The 25,397-nt window shown below is 34.8% G+C and overlaps 2 protein-coding genes across 6 annotated transcripts in view; one reads left to right on the forward strand and one right to left on the reverse strand.

Moving 5' to 3' along the window:
* Nucleotides 1-22,315, forward strand: part of LOC136026633 (integrator complex subunit 11-like) — a 51,356-nt gene extending 29,041 nt beyond the window's left edge. Inside the window, exons 8-12 of one of the 3 annotated variants that reach the window (XM_065703362.1) lie at nucleotides 1,338-1,556; nucleotides 6,858-6,968; nucleotides 9,354-9,485; nucleotides 13,138-13,320; nucleotides 22,148-22,315. In XM_065703362.1, coding sequence (XP_065559434.1) covers nucleotides 1,338-1,556; nucleotides 6,858-6,968; nucleotides 9,354-9,485; nucleotides 13,138-13,320; nucleotides 22,148-22,294 — 792 coding nt within the window. In that variant the 3' untranslated portion in view covers nucleotides 22,295-22,315. The remainder of the gene's footprint in view (nucleotides 1-1,337; nucleotides 1,557-6,857; nucleotides 6,969-9,353; nucleotides 9,486-13,137; nucleotides 13,321-22,147) is intronic. The other 2 variants (XM_065703363.1, XM_065703364.1) reach the window with 2 other exon arrangements.
* Nucleotides 1-25,397, reverse strand: part of LOC136026632 (integrator complex subunit 11-like) — an 87,542-nt gene that overhangs the window by 11,663 nt on the left and 50,482 nt on the right. The window lies entirely within an intron of this gene.

Below are 25,397 nucleotides of genomic sequence, written 5' to 3' on the forward strand. Positions count from 1 at the left end.
CGATTTGGAAAACTGACATTTTCCTCTGACATCTTCGAATTTAGACCCGCATTCAGATCAACGGGTTAATTAATTTTAGACCTCAAGTGGATCAACGGGACAATTAACGTAGGTGCATACACGTGCGTTTTCAGAATCTGAAGCATCGATTGCTCCTAATCCGTCCATATGAAGTCATTGCTTCTTGTTTTAAAAAACTAGTATTTTTCGACCACCATCTTGAATCTGAAGCACCTAGCAATACTTCTGCTACGATTACCCCACAATGATGTATTTGAGCGGTCATATCCGTTTGTTTTGAGAAACTCATATTTTCAACCGCTATTTGAATTTGAGGCACCTAGCTGCGCTATAGTACAACCTAGGTTATTTTTAAGCTCATATTCTGAACAGGTGCCTTCAACTTCCCCACACTAGCCTATTTGAACGGCCATGTCTTCCCATTTTGACAAAATCGTATTTTCGTCCACCATTATAGATTTCCTGTCGCCTAGCGGCGTTCTGAGGAAAAATTTTCCATGTGTTTAATCAAGCCATATTAAAGAGCGTGCTCGAAAGTACATCTCAGCCAATTTTGGTGCTTTCCTCAAACACATAAATATGTTATTGCTTTTCGCCCACACTAAAATAAACTCCTCGAATGATCTTGGGTGACTTTTTGCCCATTTCTAAAACAAAAAAAAATCTTTTAAGTCGTTTGAAAGTTTTCTGTGCTGTTTTCCTTACCAATATATAAAAGTTAAATATTGATTCAAATCAGTTTGGTTTCAAAACAGAAAGCAGCACCACACATTATCTTGTGTTTATGTTAGGTACTATCTTAGAGTATTTACAGACTAAGGAATCCTCCGCTGCAGCTATTTTTATTCTTATTCCCAAAACCTTTGACAACTTGGACCCCACAGATTTTTTTCAAGGAAGCTCGAAAGCTCGGTAGCACCAAGATATACTGAAAACATAACTGCGGATATTTGACTCAATAGTGGTGTTGGTACTACTATACGCCTGCAAGACCTACCACTTAAAAACACCAAAAGTCTGGGATCTGAATGCCTTTATCGTGGAGTCGGTGGGTGGATTTATGAAATACGACAGACGCTGGGACTAAGAGCGGTTATCCATCGTTGAGTCATTAAGTGAAATAAGTACAAGTAAGTATTACGCGGTATATAAAAAGAAGAAATTAACCACCATCCTCAAATGACTTGTAATGGCCATCTTTCAGTGCATAGGGTGCTAGATTTAGTGAGCATGTTGGTGTAATGATTTTTTTTGTATTTATTTCGTTTTTTTGTATCTTGCATAAATTTTGAAGTAATTTTCTCTTCTGCTTTCAGGCGAACAGCTATTATAAAATGTTTATTTCTTGGACAAATCAAAAGATAAAGAAGACTTTCGTTCGACGAAATATGTTTGAATTCAAACACATCAAGCCTTTCGACAAGTCATATATTGACAATCCTGGTCCAATGGTAGTTTTTGCAACTCCTGGCATGCTACACGCTGGCTTGTCTCTGACTATTTTCAAGAAATGGGCACCTTTTGAACAAAATATGGTGGGTATTTTGTTTATAATTGACATTTTTATTATCTTTAAACATAGAAATTGTCAAGCCTAAAATCAAAGTAAATATCTTTCATTTTTTGGAAGTTTTGGTCAAGAATCCGTGGTAAGGAACTTACAGTAAAAAGTGACTCGTTCTAATAATACCCAAAACTCTGAAAAACAGGATTCACATAATAATTTATATCCCAGAAATATGAAATGGTTTATGAACCTAAAGAAAGTTTGGCTAATTGTAAAAAAGAGAGAAATAACCCTAAAAACGTCTTTTTTTCTAAATTCGCCTCGTCAGATACAATTAAATATCTGATTTACTGCTAGTCTTTGATCGAGGTTTTTAGATGACTATTGAAACTTACAAATGGGTTATGATCAGGATAAAAATTAAGCCATCAAATTCAGAATATCAAAATATTGTATTACAGAAGTTTCAAGCCTTATTTAGAAAATTGTTAACTTTGTATTTTCTTTTTACTAAGATCACTAGAAGACTAGTACCTTTAGAGTCCCTCAGTGTTTTTCGGTGGTCGACTTCGAAGAGGGCATTTACTTTGTAGTTGTTAGGAGAAACTACAACTCGTTGAACACAGCTTATTAAGGAACTATAAGAATTACACAGCTACAACGTTATTAAAACCCATTTTGAGAAAGTGTTTCCTAACTTGGGGAGGAATACTTAGTCCCCTGAACTGATTTTAAAAAAGAGGTAGGATATGCCCCTATTACCCTTCTGTATGAATCAGAAGAGCTCATTCAGCTCATCCAACTGGTTGAGCAGTTTAACTAAAAGAGAGTAAGCAATTCAAAAAGGATAAATGGGAGAAGTTAAGCTGGTGTATTTTGAAAATACGCTTAAAGTAAATGTTGAGGAAGAGCTCGTTTAACTGAATGGATTTCTGAATGAGAAGTGCAGCTGAATAAGCATTTGAACCTGAAAAGCGTAAATAATTTAAAAAGGACAAACGGGCGAAATCAAGCTGGTGTGTTAAAACACGCAGATATGCCAATTAGGGATGGAGCAACAGAGCTTCATCAGCTCATACTACATCAGCTGAATCTCAGTTTGAACCAGAAATAGATTAATAAGTTTAAATTTGGGACATTCTTTTGATATTGGAAGTATATGTTTAAGTAGAATGTAGATAGAGAACCCAGAATAACCCAATCAGCTGAATAAGCAGTTGGACCAAAAGACCATAAAGAATTTAAAATATAAGGCTGAGAATTCAGATTGTTTATTAAAAACATATAGTTATACCAAATGCGGATGTAGAACCAAGAAGAGCTCATTCGTGATATGCAACTAAATTGGCATTTGATCCTGTAATTCAGAAAGCATAAAAGGTAGAAGTTAAGCGTGTGTTTTAAAGGTATGTGCACAACTTTAATGCTGACAGAGAGCCTAGAATAGCTCATTTAACTGAATGAAAATTTGAACAAGAAGAATGCAATTCGAAAAGCAAAAGCGAGTTTTTAGGCTGGTATGTTAAAAGCAAATGCGCATGCAGGATGCAGACAGAGAGCCCAGAAAAGCTCAGTCGACTGAATGAGTAGTTGAACAGGAAGGAAATAGGTAATTCAAAATTATAACATTAGAGTTTAGTTAAAATATTAAAAACATATGTTTGTGGTAAATGCTGATGTAAAGCCCAAAATAGCCCATTCATCTGTATCAACTGAATGAAAATTCTTCCCAGTAATTCAAGAAGCATGAAAGGAAGAAGTTAAGAGGGCATATTGGAAGTATATTCATAAGAAGAACGGTGACAAGAAGAGCCAAGAAGAACTCACTAATGTCACTCAAACGAGTGAAAGATTGAACCAGAAGAGCATAAGTAAATAAAAATGCCTTCACATATTATTACCATACCCTTTTCAATGATAAAAAATAGAAGAGAGGGAGAATATGCCCAAATACCCTTCTAAGAGCCCTCCAATCATGCTGGTTGGAAATCCTTGCCTTACTCTTATCTCAGCAAAGCCTGACATACCCTAAAAAAAAAAAAATCGCATCCTGAACAATGGTCTGCGTAGCGCAAATATTGATTTCCTGATTCTTTGCCTTCGGCCGGAGTGCAATGCATGGTTTTGGCAAATCACCAATTCCTTTCTTGTCCCCCTCCCAAGATTTCTCCAGCTGCCCTTTTAGTTCTGGTTAGACTATGGCTGAGCTTACAGTCACACCGCTGACTCTCGCTCCGAACAAAATAACCAGCGACACAAGGACTCGGAACACCCGTACTCACACACAAAGTATTTCATGTCTAGCGCACTAACAATTCGGCTATGACATATCTACGCTCTATTAAACTATCAAAAACCTTTTTTGGATTTCACACTTCTAAGCGGTACAATTGGCCTCACAGAAAATTTTCTTTTTCTTAAATTTTATGTTTGTTTTTAGTATCAGCCTCACTCTGCCCTCAACTCCTCTAACTGTTACTTTTATTGGATACACGGTCGCTATAATAAAGACATAATTTTTATAGAGTATGTACGCTTAGGGGCGAATGTCTCACAGTGTACCAGTTTAGCCCCTGAGATTGGGGGGGGGGGGGCTCTAGAAGTGACCCATAGTTCTAACCCGATTGGCTTAGAATTGAGTTTCAGAATTTTCTCTTGATGTAATTTTTACTTGTTTAGACGAGATTCGTTGTTCTTCAATTCAAAATGGAAGAAATTGGTGCTCAGATTTAGTGTTATCACTTTATTTAACTAAAAAGAGCGAAAAAGCTTAGATATCTCATGGCAAGCCCTCTCCCGACAATCTTCGCCCACCAGTTTGATACGATCACCCATAGAAAAAAACATCAGTGATTATACCTTTTGAGGGAAAATTTACTTTTCCCTCGAACTTTTCTCCTTACAATTTACCACAGCACCAAGCTACCTGAGGCCAACACACCTACGCAAGCTTCTCCTCCATCCCAATCTATTCCAAGCCTTCCTCATTACACCCTCCCAGGAAGCTCCCATTTGCTGTAAATATTTCTTTATGACATCCTCCCACCCCAGAAGAGGACAACCTGCTTTCTGATTAGCTCTAGACGGTTGGCAAAAAAGGAGAATCTTCGGCAATCTGTCATCCTTCATCCGCAGAACGTCCCTAGCCATCTCAACCTTTCTTTCATTATAGTCCTTGAAAGCGGGATTGAAGAACATTTTTCGTAAAGCCTACTGTTTGAAATACGGTCAGTCAGTAGGGTTATGAGAACGATCCGTAGGCAATTTCTCTGGAAAACATCTAGTATATCTTCATCCGCTTTTCGGAGCACCCATGCTTCAGAGCCATATTTGACCACTGATATCACTGTGCCTTCCAATATTTTCGTCTTGGTTTGCATAATTATTTTCCTGTTCTTCAAAACTCTTTTTTAACTGTGAAAAAAAGACCCTGAGCCTTGGTTATCCTACTTTTGACATCTTCACTGCTCCCACCGTCTGAACTAATAATACTACCAAGGTAAGTGAAGCTGCCCACCTGATCAATTTTTTTGTTACCCAAAGTCACCTTTTCATCTTCACATATTCCTAGCCTTATTGACTTAGTCTTCTTAACATTAATTTTCTTAATTAACATTAAGTGAATAAAAAAAAAAAGTCACGTTCCTGTACTGTCGTTAAAAGATTCAAATTTTATATTTTTGGTTGGTAGGGACTGTTGACCTCATATATAGGTCTCTCTGACCTGCTAGAGAAATTCTTGTGATACATATAATACTATTCAAATTCCTTTTTTTTCTTTTTTTTTTGGGTAGTATTGATACGGACTGCTATTTACTTACATTTCGTTACCAGAACAGTTTGAAAATATATCTATGACGCCTCTCCTTTATACAGGGTATTTACATAATTTTGGTCTCTTATCCCTGGGATGACACTTAACGTGCCACCCGAGGAGGTGGCATGAGGAGTGGTAATTTTTCAGACCTTTGACTGTTCTGACTAATATAGTGTTCTTGAATATTTTTTTTTATTTATGATGTTTTGATCCCAAGGTAGGAAGAAAAAGTTTAATAATAATTTTTCCACCGAGAAAAAGAAAAAAAAACTGTTTAGGTTTCTACAAAAATATTTTTAAAACACGTGTTTGAAAATATTGTCGTTTGTCACTTGAAGTAAATACGTGATATGTGCTTGTCTCTCATTGAAAATAATAAAATGCTCGCGCATACCTGTATGCATTTAGGGCGGTAAAGCTTTAAAAAAGTAAAGCTTTGTAGGCCAAATTTTTTTATCGTTACTTTTATTTTCAGTTTTGTACTTTTTTTCGTGTTTCCTTCAATGTTTATGAATCTTTTCTTACACTTTATTTTCTATATCTGCTGAATTCTGATGGAATTTTGATTTTTTTTTTTTTTATCCAGTTCCTTCGTTGTTAAAATCTGATCATTTGATTTTTTTTTTTTTTTAATTTCTAATCCCTTTCTTTGAAAGTTTTGTTTTTTTATTTAACATCGCATTTTTTTTAGTCATTTTACTTTTCTTCCATCAAAAATCTCTATCGAGACCCATTAACACCAGTCGCGATTATTTTTTTTTCGGTAATTCGTATTCATCTCTTTATATGTCTCCGTCTCTCTATTCCTCTTCCTATATTTCTTATCATATTCTTACGTCCCACTTCCTTTGACTTTTGTTTCGTTTCTCTCTCTTCTGCCTTTCTGCACCTTCATTACCACTCACTCTCTGTCTCTGTTTCCCAGCATTTTTTTTATTGTTTCTCCCTCCTCCTGTGCCTCTGTCTTTCGTTTTCACATCTCATTGGCACATCATCCATATCTCCCTCCTTTTCAATCTCCCTTCTGTTCTTTTTCTTATTATCTGTCTTCTCATCCATCATCTCCTTTCCATTTTCTTTCTAGTCTCATTCTCTTCTTATTCTACCCATTCTTTTCACGTTTCTCCTCATTTTTCTCTGAACTATACCTATACCTTTTCTGTTTCAAAGACATAGAAGAATGTATTATCGTTGTTGGGTTTAACTTTTGTTGGTTTCAGTTAATCATGCCAGGTTAATATGTTCAAGGAGCAGCTGGTGCTCAGGTCCATGATGGAGCACCAAGAGGCCCGGATCTCTCTCCTTTTTACCTTCATTTCTTTCTTATTCTTCCTGTCTTCTCACATCTCGTCTCTTTTCCATTTTCTGGTCTCTTTCTAGTCTCCTACTCTCCTTACTCTGTCCTTTTTATCTGCCTCTTCATTTCCCTCTGATCCTCCCCTATATCTTTTTCTGTGTGAAAGACATAGAAGAAAATACTATCGTGCCGGGTTTAATTTTTGTTGATTTCAGTTGATCATGCCAGGTTATTGTGTGCAAGGAACTGTTGGCGCTCAGGTTCTTGGTGGAGCTAAAAAGATTGAAATTGATCGACAAACTGTCGAAGTAAAGCTCTCAGTAGAGGTTAGTGTATTTTACTTTGTTAATTTTGGGGTTTTAATTAAAAAAAAAAAAGGTCCTATCAGACTACAGGTATAAAAAGGAAAAAGAACCTAGAAATACTCTGTTCTGAGGACACACCCACTACATATTTTACACCACAATTTCTCCTACAATACAAAAATAAGTTACTTAATCCAGTTTTTACCCCACAAATGCAAGATTCTTTCGAAATTGAGAATTATGTGATCTGTCATTCGAGCTGAACACGCTTGATATGTAGTTTTTCACTTATAGTTTATTAACCATAGACAGCGCTGTAGTTCTGCCTAAGTAAAGATAAAGTGGCTTCATTGTATAATTTTTTTCTGCAGGCCACTTTGTATGGAAGGAGACTTCCTAAAAACGCCGAAATAGACTCAATCAATAGGAAAATGGAAGTTCTAGTGCTCTTTTTGAAAGTTAAAAGTTCTTATAAGGCAAGAATATTACGTTGAAATTTTTAGGGAATGTTGAGGGGATGATAAACTAATTAAAATAAACTATGTGTGTCCAGGTTGTCGAAACAGTATCTGCAATATTTCTGGTACGGCATAGGATTAGCCGAAAACCAGTATTAAGGTGACACTTTAATGGAATTTTGAGGTGTACTTTGAACTAAATCAAAAGATATTGTGCGCATTCAGGTTGTCAAAAGGCTGTATCTGTAATGTATCGAGAACGACAATGGATATTGAGTCTAAACTTTTAGAGAACATTGAATTAAATAAAAAGTCTCTATGTTGTCAAAATAGCTTATTTGCAATTTATCAGGAGCATTTTAAGTTGAAGCTTCTAGATAACATTAAGGTGTTAATTAAACCAACTAACTAACCATTAAATAAACCAAAAGATGCTATATGAATCCAAGTTTTCAAAATCATGTATTCGCAATATCTTAGGAACAACTAAGGGTGTTAAGTTGAAATGTCCAGGGGCATGTTGAATCAAACTAACAGCTATTATCTTTCTTTTATTTAGTCAAAATTATACGTCACTTCGATATGGAAAAATGACAATTCTGCAGCATGCCAGAGCATTAAGTTGATTTTTTTCTAAATTTAATTTCTGATCATTTGCAAGTCATGCCCAGGCTGAACTAAGGTGTAACGAATAAAAATAGTGACAGATAGAAAGAAATGATTTGACGATACTTGCAGAGAAAAATTTGACGGATGTTAAATGCGGGGATTTGTGCACAACTTTAATTGACATTCTCGCACCTCAAATAAATTTATTAAAACTGTTTTTTCTTTTCAAATATGGATATGTCAACCGTTTGTTTTATATGGGTGACTCTTTGAATTTTAATTTACATTCGAATGAGCCCTCCCCCAATTCTATTGAACTGTTGGTTCGAAATGATCACAACAAATAACCGCATTGGTGATCTTTGTCCTGGGAAAAAAGGAATACAAAATTCTACATTTTTGTAGATAGGGCTTGAAACCTTTACAATAGAGTTCTTTGATATGCCATATCTGATGGTGTGCTTTTCATCAAGATAGCTTAACTTTTTAAGGGCACCTTTGCTTTTTTTCGAGGATAAGGCAAATTTCTCGGGTTCGTAGCTTTTGACGGGCAACAACTTTAAAATTATTAGATCTAAATAATGGTAATCAGCCTACAAAACCGATTCTTCTGGCGTACTAATTGCTATTAAAAGTTACATGTGCGCCCCTTTCTTGCAGCTCCTTATTACAATGTGTTTGATTATAGTTTGTTGCCGATTTTTTTTTTTTTTTATTCCTTTAATTTTTTTTACTAAATGGTGCCGGGCTATTGATGTATCTGTGTCAATTTGGAATTGTGTTTCGATTTGTTTATTGCGCCAGAAATTCTCTAAAAACCAGCTTATGATTTCATTTCAAGGAATAAGGAAACGGAGTCACTTAATTCTTAGATCTTACCTTAGAAAAGCAATTTTTCAAAAAAAGAACACCTGGTAAATCAGATTGTGTACAAAGATGTAGTTTTTGTCAAAAATTGTATTTTATTTTAGCATTGTATTATCTTTTGTTACTTAAAAAAGGTATTAGATTTTGTGTCTTCCTTTCAGATGACCTTCTCCCAAGAATTTATGTTTTCATCTCAAATTGCTTACTGTTTCTGAAAATTGTCTCTTGAAAAATTGTTTCTGAATGCTGTTACTGTTTTCGAATAGAAAAACAGAAAAATTCAAATTTGCTGATGAAGTTGTTAGTCTGTTGTTAGTTCCAAAATCTCTATGTCGGTCAATTTCAACATCAGTGTCACCCATCTCCATGTTTGAATTGACATCAAAAATTTAATTTTGTTTTTAGGCCATTATTTTGTGTTTCTTTTTAGTTTGTGCTGTTGATCATCATTATTTTTCTGTTCTCATTGCAGTACATGTCGTTTTCTGCTCACGCAGATGCTAAGGGAATCATGCAGTTGATACAGTACTGCCAACCAAAAAATGTGCTACTTGTTCATGGTGAAGGGAAAAAGATGGACTTTTTGAAAAAGCAAATTCAAACGGTAAGACTCTTACCTAATTATATAGCAGGAAATGCTTTTAGAGTACAGCTTGACAGAGTTGCCACTGTCTAAAAAAGGGCTAAAACCAAACTACATAAAAATCGGAGGACTAGAAATAAATAAGTGAAAATATGAATCTTTCCATTGGACAAATAATAACTATTAATAATAACTATTCAACGACGGCTTTTTTATGTCATAATTGTAATTTGCTGTGGATTATACGAACTAGATCGTGTCTGAAGCCTCAAAGGGCCATTACCTCTACACCCCTACTAATTTTTCTAATTGATATAGTGGCTCTGTCTAATTTGATACGGTGGCTCTTGTCAAGATTGTCTGAGACCCTCATTTATAGTCTTAGAAAAATTATTTTGGTTAAATAATTTTAATTTTGGTCACAGTCCTGCACTAGCCTCCGTGATTTTTAAAAGAATTATTAGAAAGCTGATGGAAAGGGCTATGTTAACACAATATTTTGATTCCTACCAAAAAAAGGAACGCCTTAGAGTACGGAACAAAATAACACATACTAGAGATTTGAGTGATAAAACTGATGCCTCCGCATTGTTAAAAACAAAAACTTCACTGTTTAATGTGTTTGGATGATTTTTTTTTTTTTTTTATTTGCTCATCTTAGTAATTTGTAAATCTTGTAATCAGTTTCATGTTCTATATTATGTTTGATACACTAAGTTTAATATATATATTTTTTTATTAAGTTCTATTATATAATTGATATACTAATTTGTTTCATATTGTAATCAGTTCGTACTTTATACTAGTTAAATTAAAATCTTAAATCTTAAATTAAGTTGAATTAAAATCAAGTAGTTGTGGGCATCAAGCCATGGCTAATTGTAGAAAAAGCCAAGACAGATAGTCCGATTGAGTGAGAGGCAAATCCGGCAAAAGCCCTTATTAGGATTGCATAAAAATGATATCAGTTCATTTGTTAAAAAAAATTTCTATCTATCATCCGTCCATGCATAATTCCTAGGGTAGAACTAAGGTAGATAGTCCCATAATTAAGATAGTCGTAGAGACTATAATTTTCCAAGTGTTTGGTTAAATGGCACGGGTAAACGGTGGGATTAAGTATGACTCTTATTGGACAAATACTTGTCCAATTTTAGAAAGGCACGCCCGCCCAGAGTCTCAGGCAGGTTGACCAGGAATTTAAAATTGACATAGGGCCGTTAGATTGCCTGGAATGAGAGGTAAACAAGGCACGCCTACCAATGGTCTTAGGCATTTTGACCAAGAATTTAGAATTCACTCAGCACCGTTAATTTGCATGGAATGACAGGCAAACAAGCGTCCAAAGCCAAATTAGGCCCATTTGCATTGAGTGTCAGATAAGGCGATTCATTCAATTCATAAACTTAGACTTTTGCACTAATAAAACTTAATTCAATGTTAGTTGACCAACAAATTGCCTGGAATTGTAAGGGGAATAAGTGTCAAAAGCCTAAAAGGGCCTGTCTCACTAGAGTGCTAGGCGAATGAACCTATTTATAATATAAGACAGTTGGGCTAACAAAAATGAATTAGATATTGGTTGACCAATATTTAGCTTACGCTCTGTGTTTATTTCATTGGTTTGACTGTCTAGGCTTGTCACAAGCTCAGAGAGTTTTACCAACAAAATGCCGTTAGATTGCATTTAATTTTCTTGATGGTTGGCAGTGGTAGCCCTCCATATGACGTGAACTGTCTCCTTTTTTCTTACGCTCTAGTAGTGTATAATTAAAAACCAAACGTCTATAAAAAAAACCTTTCTGTGTGTCCCAAAAACGTTTGATTGTGAAATGCCCGAGCTTCTTTTTAAGTTCACTGACTGTTTTGACCAATTGAACTGTGTTTTTGTTTTCACTTTATAGTGATGGGATATCGGAAATAAAGCAAGATATCCCATAAAGGCAGGTACTTTTTGTGCTGAAGAGATCTAACTACCTTAAATTGCAATAACAATCCCGACCTCGTTTTTTCCCTATTTAGGTATGTTTTTTGTCTGTTTTGTTTTTCAAGAAAAAAAATGGTTTGGAAATGGTGGAAAAGACAAGCTCTACATTTTGCTTACAATAAAGAATTTTGTGCAGTAATATAAAGGCAGATACATTCTGCGCTGAAGGTATGAGATCTAATAACTTTGGATGGTTTACAACAATCCAACCAGGTTTTTTGTTGTTTCGTATCCGTACATAGACTAAGATTACCCCCTAAGTTCAATCCAAAGGTCCTCTTGGGAAAATAAGAAATACAGCCTGAAAGCTGCACTTTGTGTGTTTTGGACAGGCTTGGATCTTATTCCGCTCCTTTGACAGACCAAGAATGTACATTATTGACGAATTTACTAACATTTTGAAGCATATATAACGCTATTCTTTTCAAATCATTATTTAGAATATTAATTGTTTTCGAATTACCAGAAATTTTATCCTTATGTATTTAATATAATAATAATTTGTTTATGGCTTTTAATATATACAATGTCACTTTCGAGGAGTGAAGTATCGAAAACAAAAAGAAAAACCAAAAAATGTACGGCAAAAAGAATATCATTCTTCAATGAATTGATCAGATATTAATCGTTATAGAGGCCTTTTTAAGAGTCAAAAGTGATCGGAGGGAACTAGCCCCTACCCCCCATCGCGTCCTTTATCCAAAATGCGTCCAATAAAAATTTTGAGGCAACCATTTTATTCAAAATAGTCTAAAGATCATATAACAAGGCCTTCAGGGTGGAAACAAACTCGCAAAATCCGGGGTCAAGGGCTGTAAGATATGCCCCAGGAGCATATGAAGTTCTTATTGAAGGGATACATAAATAGCTAAACTTTTTGTAGTAGAAAAAAACTATGAAGTTAGGTTAATCTAAGCCAAGGAGCTGTATTTAATGGCTGAATGAGAGTTTTTCCGTTTTTTTTTTTTTTTTGCACTTCCTTTCAGTAGTACTAAAACATTTAAGTCTAAAACAAACATAAATATTCGTGTATAAAATCAAGCAAATTTTAAATCTCCCCCTTATCAATTAATCATTAAGTTTTAGTAGTATGTACTGAACATGTTTTATTTTAAAGTCTTCTACAACCAATTACATTATCAAATACATTACTTTATTATTATATGACATTATATTTAATTACACTACTTTATATTCTATTACAATACAATATAAATTGCATTACATTATCACTACCGTTTCACTTGGCGTCCTTCTGTCATAGGGCACTCCTTCTACGGTGGCGTTTCTGAGCTTATTATAAATACGTCCTGAGACTGAACTAGCTATACATGACGCTTGGCAAAGAAAGGACGAATATGAAGAAAAAAATAATTAAGATACCAAACGAGGATGGTTTTGGGTTGTGTTTTATTTATTAATTTCTCTTTCGTGGTATGGTTTACTGCAATAAGTTATTTTTTTTTCTTTATATATGCCATCTTTCCTTTTCCCCTTTTTTTCGACCGCTGAGAACGGCTTAGCGGAGGTTTTTGTCAAAACATCTGCTTTGTCTTTGTGTTTTCCCCCCACAGGCTAAAAATCGCCCTCCTTTGGCTTGTTTGTTCATTTTCATTTCCTGTTTTTCTTTGTATTCTTTATTTTTGTCGAATGCATTGATAATTAAAGGACTTCTAAATCTTTCAGGAATTGGGTATAGATTGTTTTATGCCAGCTAATGGTGAGACAGCAGTTATTAAAACCGCTCTGCCTGTCCATGCTGTGATTGATCAAGGGCTTTTAATGAAGTGCAAACAAAAGTATGAAATGAATCCACCCGATCCGAAAAGACCTTGTTTGGTTCATGGTGTTTTGGTAGTTAAAGATGATGTAAGTAGTCCTTTGGTGCGTTTTTTCATTAGAGTGGGATGTTTTGTTTTTTCTTCATGATTTGAGGCTCTAGTGTCAATAAGAAATCACTAGTGCCATCTATTATTTGGTATTTCTTTGCTCGTTTTTCTAGCTTTATAACTCTGTTTTTCAGAAACTGATATCAGATGCTTAATACTATACTAATTTTGCCAATCTCAAATAATTTTTCCAGCGGAAAATCAGGTTTCTAATTTGAAATTTTTGTTTTGAGTTTTTTTTTATAGTTTCGTTGAAAAGTGCCAAGGAACGTGGAAATAGGTATTTACACACCAAAAGTATCTTAAAAACTTGTAAAAAAAAAACAAAAAAAAACACAAATCCATTTTTATTGAAAAGACTTCCTTCTGAGCTTTTGCAATTTTTGGCAGTAGCGGGCGCAAAAAAAAAGAAAAAAAGAAGAAGAAATAAAATGTAGGCGAACAATCATCAAAATTAGGCTAAAAACAAATGGTATCAAAAAGTTTGAGAAGGTTTAGCTTTCCTTTGAAACGATAGTTGGCTGTTGGGAACCATCAAATTCTTATTGTTTAAGTTTTTACGGACGGAAGTGCTTTCAAATTCAACGATTTTTTTTCTTTTTATCTTCCAAGTGTAAAACTACCGGAAATCATCATCATTAATAAATAAATGAAACCAAAAGCCAAAAGAAATGACTATAGATAGCCTACTCTAACTCAAAACAAGCAAATATTTGAAGGAATAGGGCTGACAACACCCACGTCTTCTCAAGACCAGAACAGAATTTGCACTTCACTAAAAACAAAAAAGAGAAATGACCGTGTATTGTCAGTTTAATGTATATTTATTCATTGTAGTCTTAATACATCTTTATTTATTGAACTAAAAAAAAGTGAAAGCATTAAAATATATTTTATTTTCAGTAAAGTACAAATTATGCTCTGGTCATGAGGAGGTCTGGGGGTTCTCAGCCCTACTCATGTTTATTTTTGCTCGCTTTGAGTTTGAATCCGTTATTTATTAAATTTCTGTTCGTTTTAGGATTAATTCATTTATTGATGGTGATTTGTGGTAGTTTTACGCTTAGAAAATTATTTGAATTTATTTTTACTAATTTTTGGCTTAATGAGGCTCTGTACTATTCTTTGACAAACTTGTTTTGTGGAAAAAGTTTTTAAATTAATTTCTGTTCATTTTTTATTGACATAGTCTTTTTCATAGAAAAGAATATTTGATATCTCTTAGTCAAAAGCTTAGAGTGAAGAGAAAGGTCTTGTGGGTATCGTCTCAGACTAAGCTGAAAGTAACTAACTAAGAAACCGGTTTTTTCTCGAGTTTTACTCAGCGTAAACTTGAGTGAGTGGCGTATAATACACAAGAACGAGAATTTTTCATGGAGAGAGACCAGGATTTCCCAGCATTATTTAAAAATGATCAGAAATTCAATTAAAAAACAAGTTTTTTCAACTGGAAGTAAAGAGAAACATCAAAACTTAAAAAGAACGGAATGAAAGGAGTTACCCCTTCCATAAGACCTTACTCTTTACGCTATAGTTTTGACTTTGTGTCATAATTCTTTAAGAACGATTCCAGAAAACCAATGGCCGTTTAATTTGAATAATAAGCTTTATTTAAAATTCTATAGGAAAAAGCTTTAGCGCAAAGAAAGAGGTCTTGAGGAGGAGGCAACCCTCTTAATAATTTCGTTTTAAGGTTTGATGTTGCTCCTTACTTTCAGTTGAAAAAGTTTTTTTTTATTTAATTGCTTACAGTATTTATTAAAGTATTTTAACAAGTTTTTTAAAGAAAATTAAAGAGTAATTTGAGTGAGTGGCGTAAAATACACGAGTACCAAAATTTCTTCCCCCTACGGAAAATAAAGAACAAAAGTCAAATAAAATTCTCAAATTTGGAATGCCTTATTTTCCACATGGGGGTATTTTCCGTGGAGAGGTATTTTCCATGGGGGGATTTTCCGGGGGGTAAGTGCCGGCCACAGTAGAAAATGAAGCAAACGACTTATACTCATTTTTAAACAGAATATTTTGTCGAAAAATAAAATTATTTTTGGAAAACAACAGGCAATTAAAACAATTTCAAAGGGTTTATAAACGAACCTTTAACTGCTAAGTTTTAGACAGCGAGTCCTAAAGGGGTGAAATTTACAACGCCTGGGCATAGCCAGGGAACAATACAATTAATAGATTAAACGCTTGCTATAACTGTACTTTAGCGCGGTAAGTCTGCTGCAGTCTGTTCTACCGTTTCTACTCGATTACTAGCTTATCTGGACAATAAATTTGCAGTTGCAACAGATAAATCAGGTATGGCTCTGCCACGGGTAGACAAGAAACTCTGTCGTTATTAACCCCAAGTCATAGAAGTTCATAACTAGATGTTAATAAATGCAGATTAGTCTATAGGGTAGAGAAACTTGAACTAATAAGCAGGAGGTTGGGTACGTAATAAATCAAACTATGCTTGCAAAGGTCACTAAAAATGCATCTTTAATAGTCCTGGTCATAGTAGTTGTAAGAGGGTTAAGTCTTACAGGAGTTGAATTGACTCTTGTCTGAGACTTCTAATAAGGCGTATAGACCTACTTACAAGAGCCTTTCAAGTTTTACACTAACCTAAATGTGGCTATTATGATTGCAGCGGGAGTAAAGGACCGAACCTCGGCCAGTTTTAACTCGAAATGAATTATTTTCAATCCAATTTAGTTTTGAAATTAAAAGTGCACCAATGGAGTTGACATGGTCGAAAACCCTATAAATGAAACTTACAGTCCCTTGGTTTGAAAACAAAGAAAAAATCACTTTTTTGCATGGGAAGCACGTATGTTTCCTCTTTTTTCCGTTTTTTCCCGCTGGTGCTAGTGGGGCATTAGAACATCATGTAGAGCTGTTTAAGGGCTCCCTTAAAAACAAATTGTTGCATCTACTCGCTTTTATAATTAATTAAACACAATGTTTAAAATAAAATCTTTTTTTTTAAGAAAGGCGCATCTTTGGATACAAGATGATGAATAATGTCATGATCGTAGGTAATAACTCTAAATGATGTTATAGTTAAATACTTTAAACGGTGCCCAGGGTAGTCCGTTATTTACTAGTTCTACTAAAAAAAAAGCCGAAGGCTTTTTCCTGTGTGTAATTACGTGAAATTCCTTAATTCAATTAAAACTGCTAATTTACCACTCTTTGACTTAAAACTGAAGAATAACACGTTAATTATGCTAGTGCATAATTTATCCCGGTTTAGCATCTTCCCGATCGTTGGTACTTTTTTTTCATGTTCTTCACTTCACACCTACTTTATTCATATTTTAATGCTTTCTCCAATTTCTTTACATTCCTCTTATTTTCGTATGATCTATCATCTACCCCTACTCCTCTCTATTAAACACAAAGTATTTTCAATAATATTCTTAGCTGCGTTCCTAACTTTCATCCCTAAGACACCATCAACAAATTCACAAATTATTTTCCTAAAATTATTCCATCCATCTTCTATATTGTCAAGTTTTAAACTTTCCAGTTTAGTTTTCAATTCTTCCTGGAAAGCTTCCCTTAATCCTGGAGTCTACTTACTTCATGGCTTCCCGGAAGGTAGTTATCCTTCCAAAATTTCAGCTTTAAATTAACCCTAGACCCAACTAGATAATGATTTTTTTTTTACATCAATAATAGCACTCCTTTGTACCCTAATACCTTGTATTGGTCCTGCCAATCTTCGGTTTACAATAGCATATCAATAATATTAGCTGTCTTACCATCATATAAATACTGTGGTAACTTATGGTCCATTTTATGACCAAATACTATACTGAATATAACTATTCAGAAACTAGGCCTCCTGCTATAGTTAAGGTGGGCGATCCTCAAGTATGGTACCTTTATCACTCTACTAACAGCGAAGGGTAAAATGTTTAGAAACGGCCGAGAGGATCGTTGAATTAAATCAAAAGACACTATGTGAATCCAGGTTGTCATAAGGGTATATCTCCACAATCTCAGGAACGGCTAAGGATATTAAGTCGAAAATTCCAGTTAAAATCATGAGGGAAGCTGAACTAAATCAAAAGACACTATTTTTATCCAGATTCGCAAAAGGTCCAATCTGTAATATCCAAGGAAGGATTTAATTGAAACTATTGAAAAATGTTGAGCTAAAAAAACAACTCTAAGTACGTTCAGGTTGTTAAAAGGGCGTATCTGCAATATCTCAGGAATGGCTTAGGTGGATAAGGTAAAACTTTCAGGGAAGATTGGGGTAATGTTGAACTGTATCAAAAGATACTATGTGGACTTAGGTTGTCAAAAGTGTATCTATTCAAAATGTTAGGAAGGGCTTGGGGCATGAATTTGAAGCTTCCAAAAAACGGTTGATGGGGCTGTTGAACTCAATCAAACGACATTTTTTGCATCTAGATTATCAAAATAAACTCTTCCACAATATACAAAGCATACAGTATTTTCCAAATAACAAGAAAAAGAGTTTAAAGAGTCAGAAATAACACTGATGATTTTTTCAGGGGGTATCAGCCCCCCCCCCCCCATTTCAGGGCACTTGGTTAAAAATAGCGTATGTATTTAGTTTTCAGCTCTTATAAAATGACCGAAACAAGCATAGGAGAGAAATTATAAGCTTTCTTCGACTTTCCAACTGTTAACTAACAATACTGTCTACCAGTTTTCTGCAAGCACGTGGAAAGATAATTTACAAAAGTTAGCTAACAATTTTTAGGAATGTTTCATCGGCCGGGAAGGTAGTGGTGACCCTATGGTTTGAAATGGTCAGATAGGGGATATATTACTGGAGCCACTAGTCCCTCTGGATGTTATTACGAACACCTGGGTCCTACGCAATACTATAGTGAACCTATAACGGTATAACCCACCTGTTTGTTAATCTCGCGTGGCGTGTTAGATCTCGAGGTCCGCTAGTCAAGCGGGGATGCCTGTATAACTGGGAGTGTGTATCTATGAGGAGGATGATATTATCTTGCGTGACTTGGTAGATTTATTATGTATGGTTTATTATGTATGAACCCTAGTTGTAAGTGGGGAGGGCGCACTTGTGCGTGTTACTTAATGACGAAACACACGGTAAGTGATACGTAATGGCGTATTACTTATAACATAATGGTGGTGCACACGTGGATTTTACATAATGACGGTGTACACTTGGGATGTTACATAATACTTTGAGATTTTTTCTTCAGAATTTCTTTTTTTTCAAGGCATTTTTCCTTAAGAGGTTTTTTCTTGCAGATTTCATTTTCTTCAGGATTTTCTCCTCAGGGAGCTTCTATAATCCAAAGATTTTTGTCCGCTTTAAGATTCGATAGAGATTTCTTCCAATGGAACTGTGCGCTAGACAGCCGAACCAGCAAACTGTTCATATTATTTGGATTCGGGGAATACCTTCAACGTGACAAGGTGTTTCCTACACTCAGGGAATTCCCTTCACGCTTTTTAGAACGATAAAATTGATTGCGTGTCTCCTAACCATCGTCTCCGAGTCGTGTAACTATCCAGCTAGGCTATTGATTTTTAGTCTATTGGACACACTGCGTGCTATATTGTATTAGTGGTATAAGATGACATAGAAAGTTTAAGTCAGGTATTGAATGAGTGAGATGTTACATAGCATTGGCTTTAGATATTTCATTGCTCATGTATGGAAAGATTCATCCCGGAACAAGAAATCTAAAAGACACAGACATTTTTTTTTTTACATACAAGTTAAAAAAAATATAAAATCAAGAAATAACAGAAAAAAAGAACTGAATCTCAACAAACGGAAATACAAAACGTGAAATAAGCTCATATAGGATAAAATATAAGCAAAAAAGCGTGAATTAAAGAAAGGTGGGGTAGAGGGGGGGGGGGGTGTTATTAGAGGTAAATTTAAGCCGTATTAAGAAATATCTCCGAGAGGTTTTAATAAAAATGCCTCGTTTCTACTGCTCTATCTGACGTACCTGTGTGCTACATTGTTTTAATTTAAATCTTGTTATTAACAATGTCCCATTTTGAATGAGCCTTAAGTATTACGTTTTATGCAGGGAAAGCCTTATTACTGACAATAGTAATAATAAGAAAAAATGACAACTTCACATTACGGTTTCTCGCTAGTAAGCAGTAGAGACACTATATAACACTAAGACACTAATAAGTAATAAGTAGTAGAGACACCTACCCTCATCATTCCTAAGGCATTTTTCAGATATTTTCATGATAAAAATCACGCTTTAAATCCATCGATTCGTGTTTTCTCAACCCACCCCTCGTGATTCACCATGTCAATTCACGCCACCGTGGCACCCTATTGCGGGCTTGTGTCATTCCTTTGACACTCAATGCCTGGCACATGGCACCCTATGGCGTGAATTATCAGCCTATAGCATTTTTCTGGCATTTTCCTGCAAAAATATCCGTTTACACTAGAATCGATCATTATAACTTAATGAAAAATCCTCAATAGCATATCTTCTCATGACTCCTAGCAGTTGAGACCAGCGTGGCACAATGTGCCCGCCCAATGACATGCTCTGGCGCACATTATGACACTTCAGGCATTAAAAAAAAAACAAGAAAATTGGAAATCAATTTTAAAATGAAAATGAAAATATATTTGTGTAACATATATATGTAAAATATATTTACTTTTACATATATTTGTAAAAGAAATTTACAAATATCTGAAAATATGAAAATCCGAAAAAAAGAAAAATATGTCCTATTGTTGTTTCAAAAATAAAAGTCCTTTTATTTCTTCTTGGTTTTTCAGTTCCTATTCTCCTATTTTGCTCTCTAAATCTGCATTATTTTTATTTTTTCTCTCTTTTACATGTGTCTTTTGCACTTGAAACATAAGATGAGAATTATTTCCAAAAGATTGCTATCACTATCCGAGATGGACCGGATTCGTTGTTCAAGGTTAACCTTAAAAACTAACTCAATAAAAAAGAAATATAAATGATTGTTTACAGAAAAACATATATCACAGAAGTTAACATGTCAAAAAGATTAAAAGCAATTAAAATTCTAAAGAGGAACTAAGCTCGTAAGTAAAGCACGAAAAGGGATAAACTGAGGAGGTGGTATAAATCAAACAGTTCGTTGTAGTGAACTGTAAGTAAGGAGCGACTCAGCTCAAATGTAACCGAAACTCTAATAAACGGAATAATTTAACATGTATCAAAAAGAATCAGCTTATTATGCTGATTCTAAATGTATAAGATTCATTAAATGTAATGTTGGCCATCAAAAGCTACGAGCCTGAGACAATTTGCCTGATTTTTGAAATAAGGGAAAATATCCCATAAGAGTAGAGGAATCTTAATGAAACCCAGACCATCAGGTGTGGTTTTTTCCAGGGGTGATAGTATCGAAATATTGATCCTAGAAGATCGGGAGAGTGTGCATACGAACAGAAATTGAAAGCTCTAGTGCCCTTTTTAAGTCACCGAGAAGATTGGAGGATAGCTAGCCCCATTTCTCCTCCCTTTTTCCCCAAACTTATCCGATTAAAATTCTGGCATAGTCATTTTGTCCAGCATAGTTGAAAGATCCAATAATTATGTCTTAGGCGTAAAACGACCACTGTCCGTGGGGAAAGGCCTAAATGTTATGAAATTTGCCATTGCTTGCGTATAGTATTTGTTATAGGGAAGTATGCATACACTTTACGGGGTGGGGGGAGATATTCTATACTTGGTGTAGATTTCCATAGGGAGAGTTTTTCGGGAGAGGGAAGTTTCTGGGGGTTGAACTTTTCAGGGGAAATTTTACACCAGGAGGGTTTAGTAGAATTCCAATACGAAATGTCTTTTGAGTTGTCTTACTTTCTCTTTGCTAATTAATTTTGCGTGTGGAGTTGTTCCGGGGGAATGATCCTGGAGCTACTTTCAGCTTTTTGAATTTCCGGGAAAAATTTTAACGGAAGGATGGATTTCTGGAGTGATCGAGAAAAAGACTAGACATTAAAGTCTTCTTCAAATTAAAGTGTGCTAAGAAGAATTTTTCAGGCTGAATCGTCTAGAAGAAATTTTACGAGATTTTCCGCTAAGATGGAACTGTCGGGGGGGGGGGGGGTATTTTTCATTACAACATTAAAACTCAAAACGAGCAGAAATTATTCAATACATGAAGGGGTTATCCCCCTCTCCAATACCTTGCTCTTTGCGCTAAAGTTTGACTCTTTGTACCAATGTTTCAAGAACGGCTATTGAAACACCGAGGCAGTTTAATTAGAATAGGAACCTTTTTTGAAAGTGCTAAAAACTGCTGTGATGTCATTTTAAGGTTTGCATTTTCAATTTCATTGTGTCAGTTTTCCTGTGATGTCATTCTCAAGGGGTTCCAGGGGTTTCTTTTTAAAAAATTCCTATAAGTTTGTTTTCAAAAAACATTTTACTGTTATGACTAAGGAAAATAATAATTAGTATTCCTGAATATGCTACAAATGGCAATTTTTTCTCAATAGATAGTTTTCTTTAGAAACATGTTTTCAAATTTCTGGTTACTATGAACTGTTTTACCTTAGGGCTAAAAATGTGATATCCTCCCAAAAGAATTATTTGACTATGAAAGAGTATAAGAATATTGCGATCAGTACACTTGAGAATCTTGAATGCCCTGTAGTAGTGCAACAGGACTCATCTTAGTTTGGTAATACCGGACCTTGAGTTTGAACTTAGCTACAGCAACACACTGCAGGGCTCGGAATTTGATTCCGATGACGGGATTATGCAAACCGTTTTACTTTTAACCCATTTAAGAAGAAGAAGACTTGAATTTCTGAATCTTTCTTGAAGGTGTTAACACTCATGGATTCTCAGAAGGCCGCCGATGAACTAGGTTTGCCGAAACAAGAGCTTATCCTCTCCTGCCCAGTTCCCCTTCCTGACGACTCTCAACCTGCAACTGCTCTAGCGAAGATAAGCAATAAGGTTCAAAAGTAAGTTAATTTTTAGCGAAGGTTTTTATTTTACTTTTTCAATTTAGAACTTACAACCGTGCCATTCAGCATCAAATTATTATTATGTAGATAAATCAATGGAAATTAAAAGATGGTGGCTCTGATCCACGAAGCGTTTTTCGCTGAATTTAGAATACTATGAGTCAAATGTTGAATTTTTACAATTGCTGTATACTTGTCTAGGAGAAACAATTTTAAATCCTCCCATTGAAATGTTTATATGTCACAGCCACTAATTGAAATTTTATTTTCTTCCTTTTAAGTTTCTGGTTAATTTTTCACGTTAAATCAATTTCTAATGTGGTTAATTGAATTTTACTAGACCTATAAACATAAATTCAGGATAAAAGTATTTAACCTCAAGCAACAGTTCTTTTACTACCCTCCGCTTCCCCAATCCCCAGAACAAAAATACTGGACTCCGCCCTTTCCATCTGTTTTAATGTATAAGGTAAATTAGTTTTTGAAGGCAATACTTGGTACGGTGCTTCATTCGCTCTCGGTTACTACGCTCAGGGATAATATGCTCTAAAATCTAAAATTGATCGGGCGAATATAAACAATGACGTTCAGGTATAAAGCATTTTAAAGCCCCGTTTTCAGGCCACCCCGTATCCAACACGGTGTGGACACAGGTTTTGCAGATTATTGTTTTGAGCCCCGTTGTTTAGGCCTTTCAGGACCCATGTTCAATCATGTTATTCTGGCGCTTTCTAAAATTGAACAACCCCTATCCAACACACTTGGAACCCGTTGGCCCGTAAGATGGAAACGCTTTGATTTTTCATTGAACTAGAAAATAATTTTTGTTGAATCCGATTCGAAACACGCTTCAAACCTGGCTCCTGAAAACAGTTTTGTTTTCCTAGTGACTCGCCTAGAGTAAGAAATTGCTTCTCAGACAATACTTTCTTTGATATTTAATTAAACTCACATCCAGGCATCTAGACAGGGATTTTCTCGGGGGGGGGGGGGCATTTAAAGACAAATCCTTATTTGAAAATTTGAATTAGAAATACCGAGGGCTTTGGAAAAGGTTTGATTTTTTTTTTTTTTTGGGTGGGGGGTCCTTTCCACTACATACATCCCTTATTGCAAGTTAAAGCAAAATAATCTTGAGAAAATTTATCTATCCATGTGTACTATAGCCTCTAACATCCACTGTGGGGGCATATTACTTTCACCTTCAGCATTAACTGCAAATTCAAGCAATTCTTATTTGATTATGCTTTACATATAATTTAGTGATAACTGTCGATTAAATACATTGTTATCTTATATTTGTCACGATGCCACAGATATCGACTTTCAGCGATATCGTATTGGTGGATGTATAGGGTGTGCTTCAGAATTCAAATATATTAGTTTGTTTTATTACCTTCAGCCTAAAATGACAGATAACAACAAATTTAACCCCTAAAGTACTTATAAGGGTGCCTGACATTTTACTGTGCTTGAAATTATTTCGTCATTTTGAGCGCTTGCTATAAAGACGAAATGAACTTTTTGTTTTCAATTTTTAGCGTACTGATAGGGCATTAGAAACCGAATTTCATCAGCCATAAAACTAATGTGCATTCACTACTCCTTTTTTTCATTATGTCACTGGAGAGGGAAGATGATATTGTCGAGCTTTTTGTGAAAACAGTTTTTTGCATCACTTTAAATTTCTAAAATCAAGCCTTTGAAAATTACACTGTGTAACTAAATTCAATATTTTATTTATAAGTCCATTTTCATTAACATTTAGGTATATTCAAGAACTAGCTAGAGTCAGCACAGAGGTTCACCTGATTTGAACTTTAATATTCAAATACGGCCAGGCAGTCAGAAAGCTTCTTTATCAATCCTTAGCCTTCTGGAGAAAAAATTGCATGGGAATTAAACCAAAGGGTGAGCTCTCTGGTGGTGCAGCGGATAGCGTTAGCCAAATCTTTAGCTGGAATCGTGGCTGGTTTCCCATTGATTCGCCTTTGTCACTCAAATTGCTAAAACGTCCTTAGCCACAAGTGTATGTATTGTTGAATAGCTGAAAATCCAATCTATGCATTAGCATTTTTATTACTAAAATTCTTCAAAATTAAACACATAGAATGAAGATTTGATTTAAGAACCAGTTATTATTAGTTAATTGACTTACTTACTAGAGCATCTTTTTGGAAAGACCTGTTATCCTATTGTTGTCCCTCTCTTTTTTTATCCCTTTGACCCTCATTCAATCTTTGTTTTCTTCTGATTCCAAAAGAATTATTTTCTCACTTAATTTGTATCATGTAAAGTACAAATGTGAAATTCATTTTTTTTTTTTTTTTGCTTTATATACCGTAAAAAACTCCCAGGCTCAATCCATTCAAAAATTAGAAAACCCCATCCTGAAACATCACATAGTTGTATTAATTACCCTGTTTGGCTCCACCCCTTGATATATGATAACCAATTAAATTATTCTATATAGCAACTTCTTTTGATTGTAATTCTTCTTTTTTTTAACATGTCTTCTTTAAATGGCTATTTGCAGATTTCTGCAATATCTTTGAATTTTACGAACGAAAAGCGTTATCAATTCTACTCAATTAGTTTCCACTTATTTTTTTTGTTCACGGTTCAGCTTTGCAACGCTGACTTGTGTAGCAACCACAATTTTGTAACAACCAAAGGTTTGTAAAAATCATATTTATGTTTTTATGCATTTCTTATAATATTTATGTATTATTATATTACTTTTTATGTATTATTTATTTATATATTTCTCAAAATTTTTATTTTTCTATTTCTTATAGCAAAGTCTTGTGGTTAGAAAAATACCTTCAACTTTTAAAGTTAGCAAGAGAGTTCCTAAAAACGTTCCTAAGTCGTCGTCTTTTTTTGTGCCTAATATTGAGGCAAAAACCCTTTCACATCTTACTTCAGTGCTGCCCCTCTTTGAATTTCGTAACAATTATAATTTTGTAGCAACCAAAAGAAGAAACGTAGAAAATTCGATTTGCAGGTAAGGATATACCAAAGATGGAGCCTGTGGGCAAAAAAATGTTTTCATTGTGATGTTCTTGGTATTTTAAATAACTTTTCCTGGAACGGGAGGGTCT

This window comes from Artemia franciscana, chromosome 4, assembly GCF_032884065.1.
Source record: "Artemia franciscana chromosome 4, ASM3288406v1, whole genome shotgun sequence".
Classification (NCBI taxonomy): Eukaryota; Metazoa; Arthropoda; class Branchiopoda; order Anostraca; family Artemiidae; genus Artemia; species Artemia franciscana.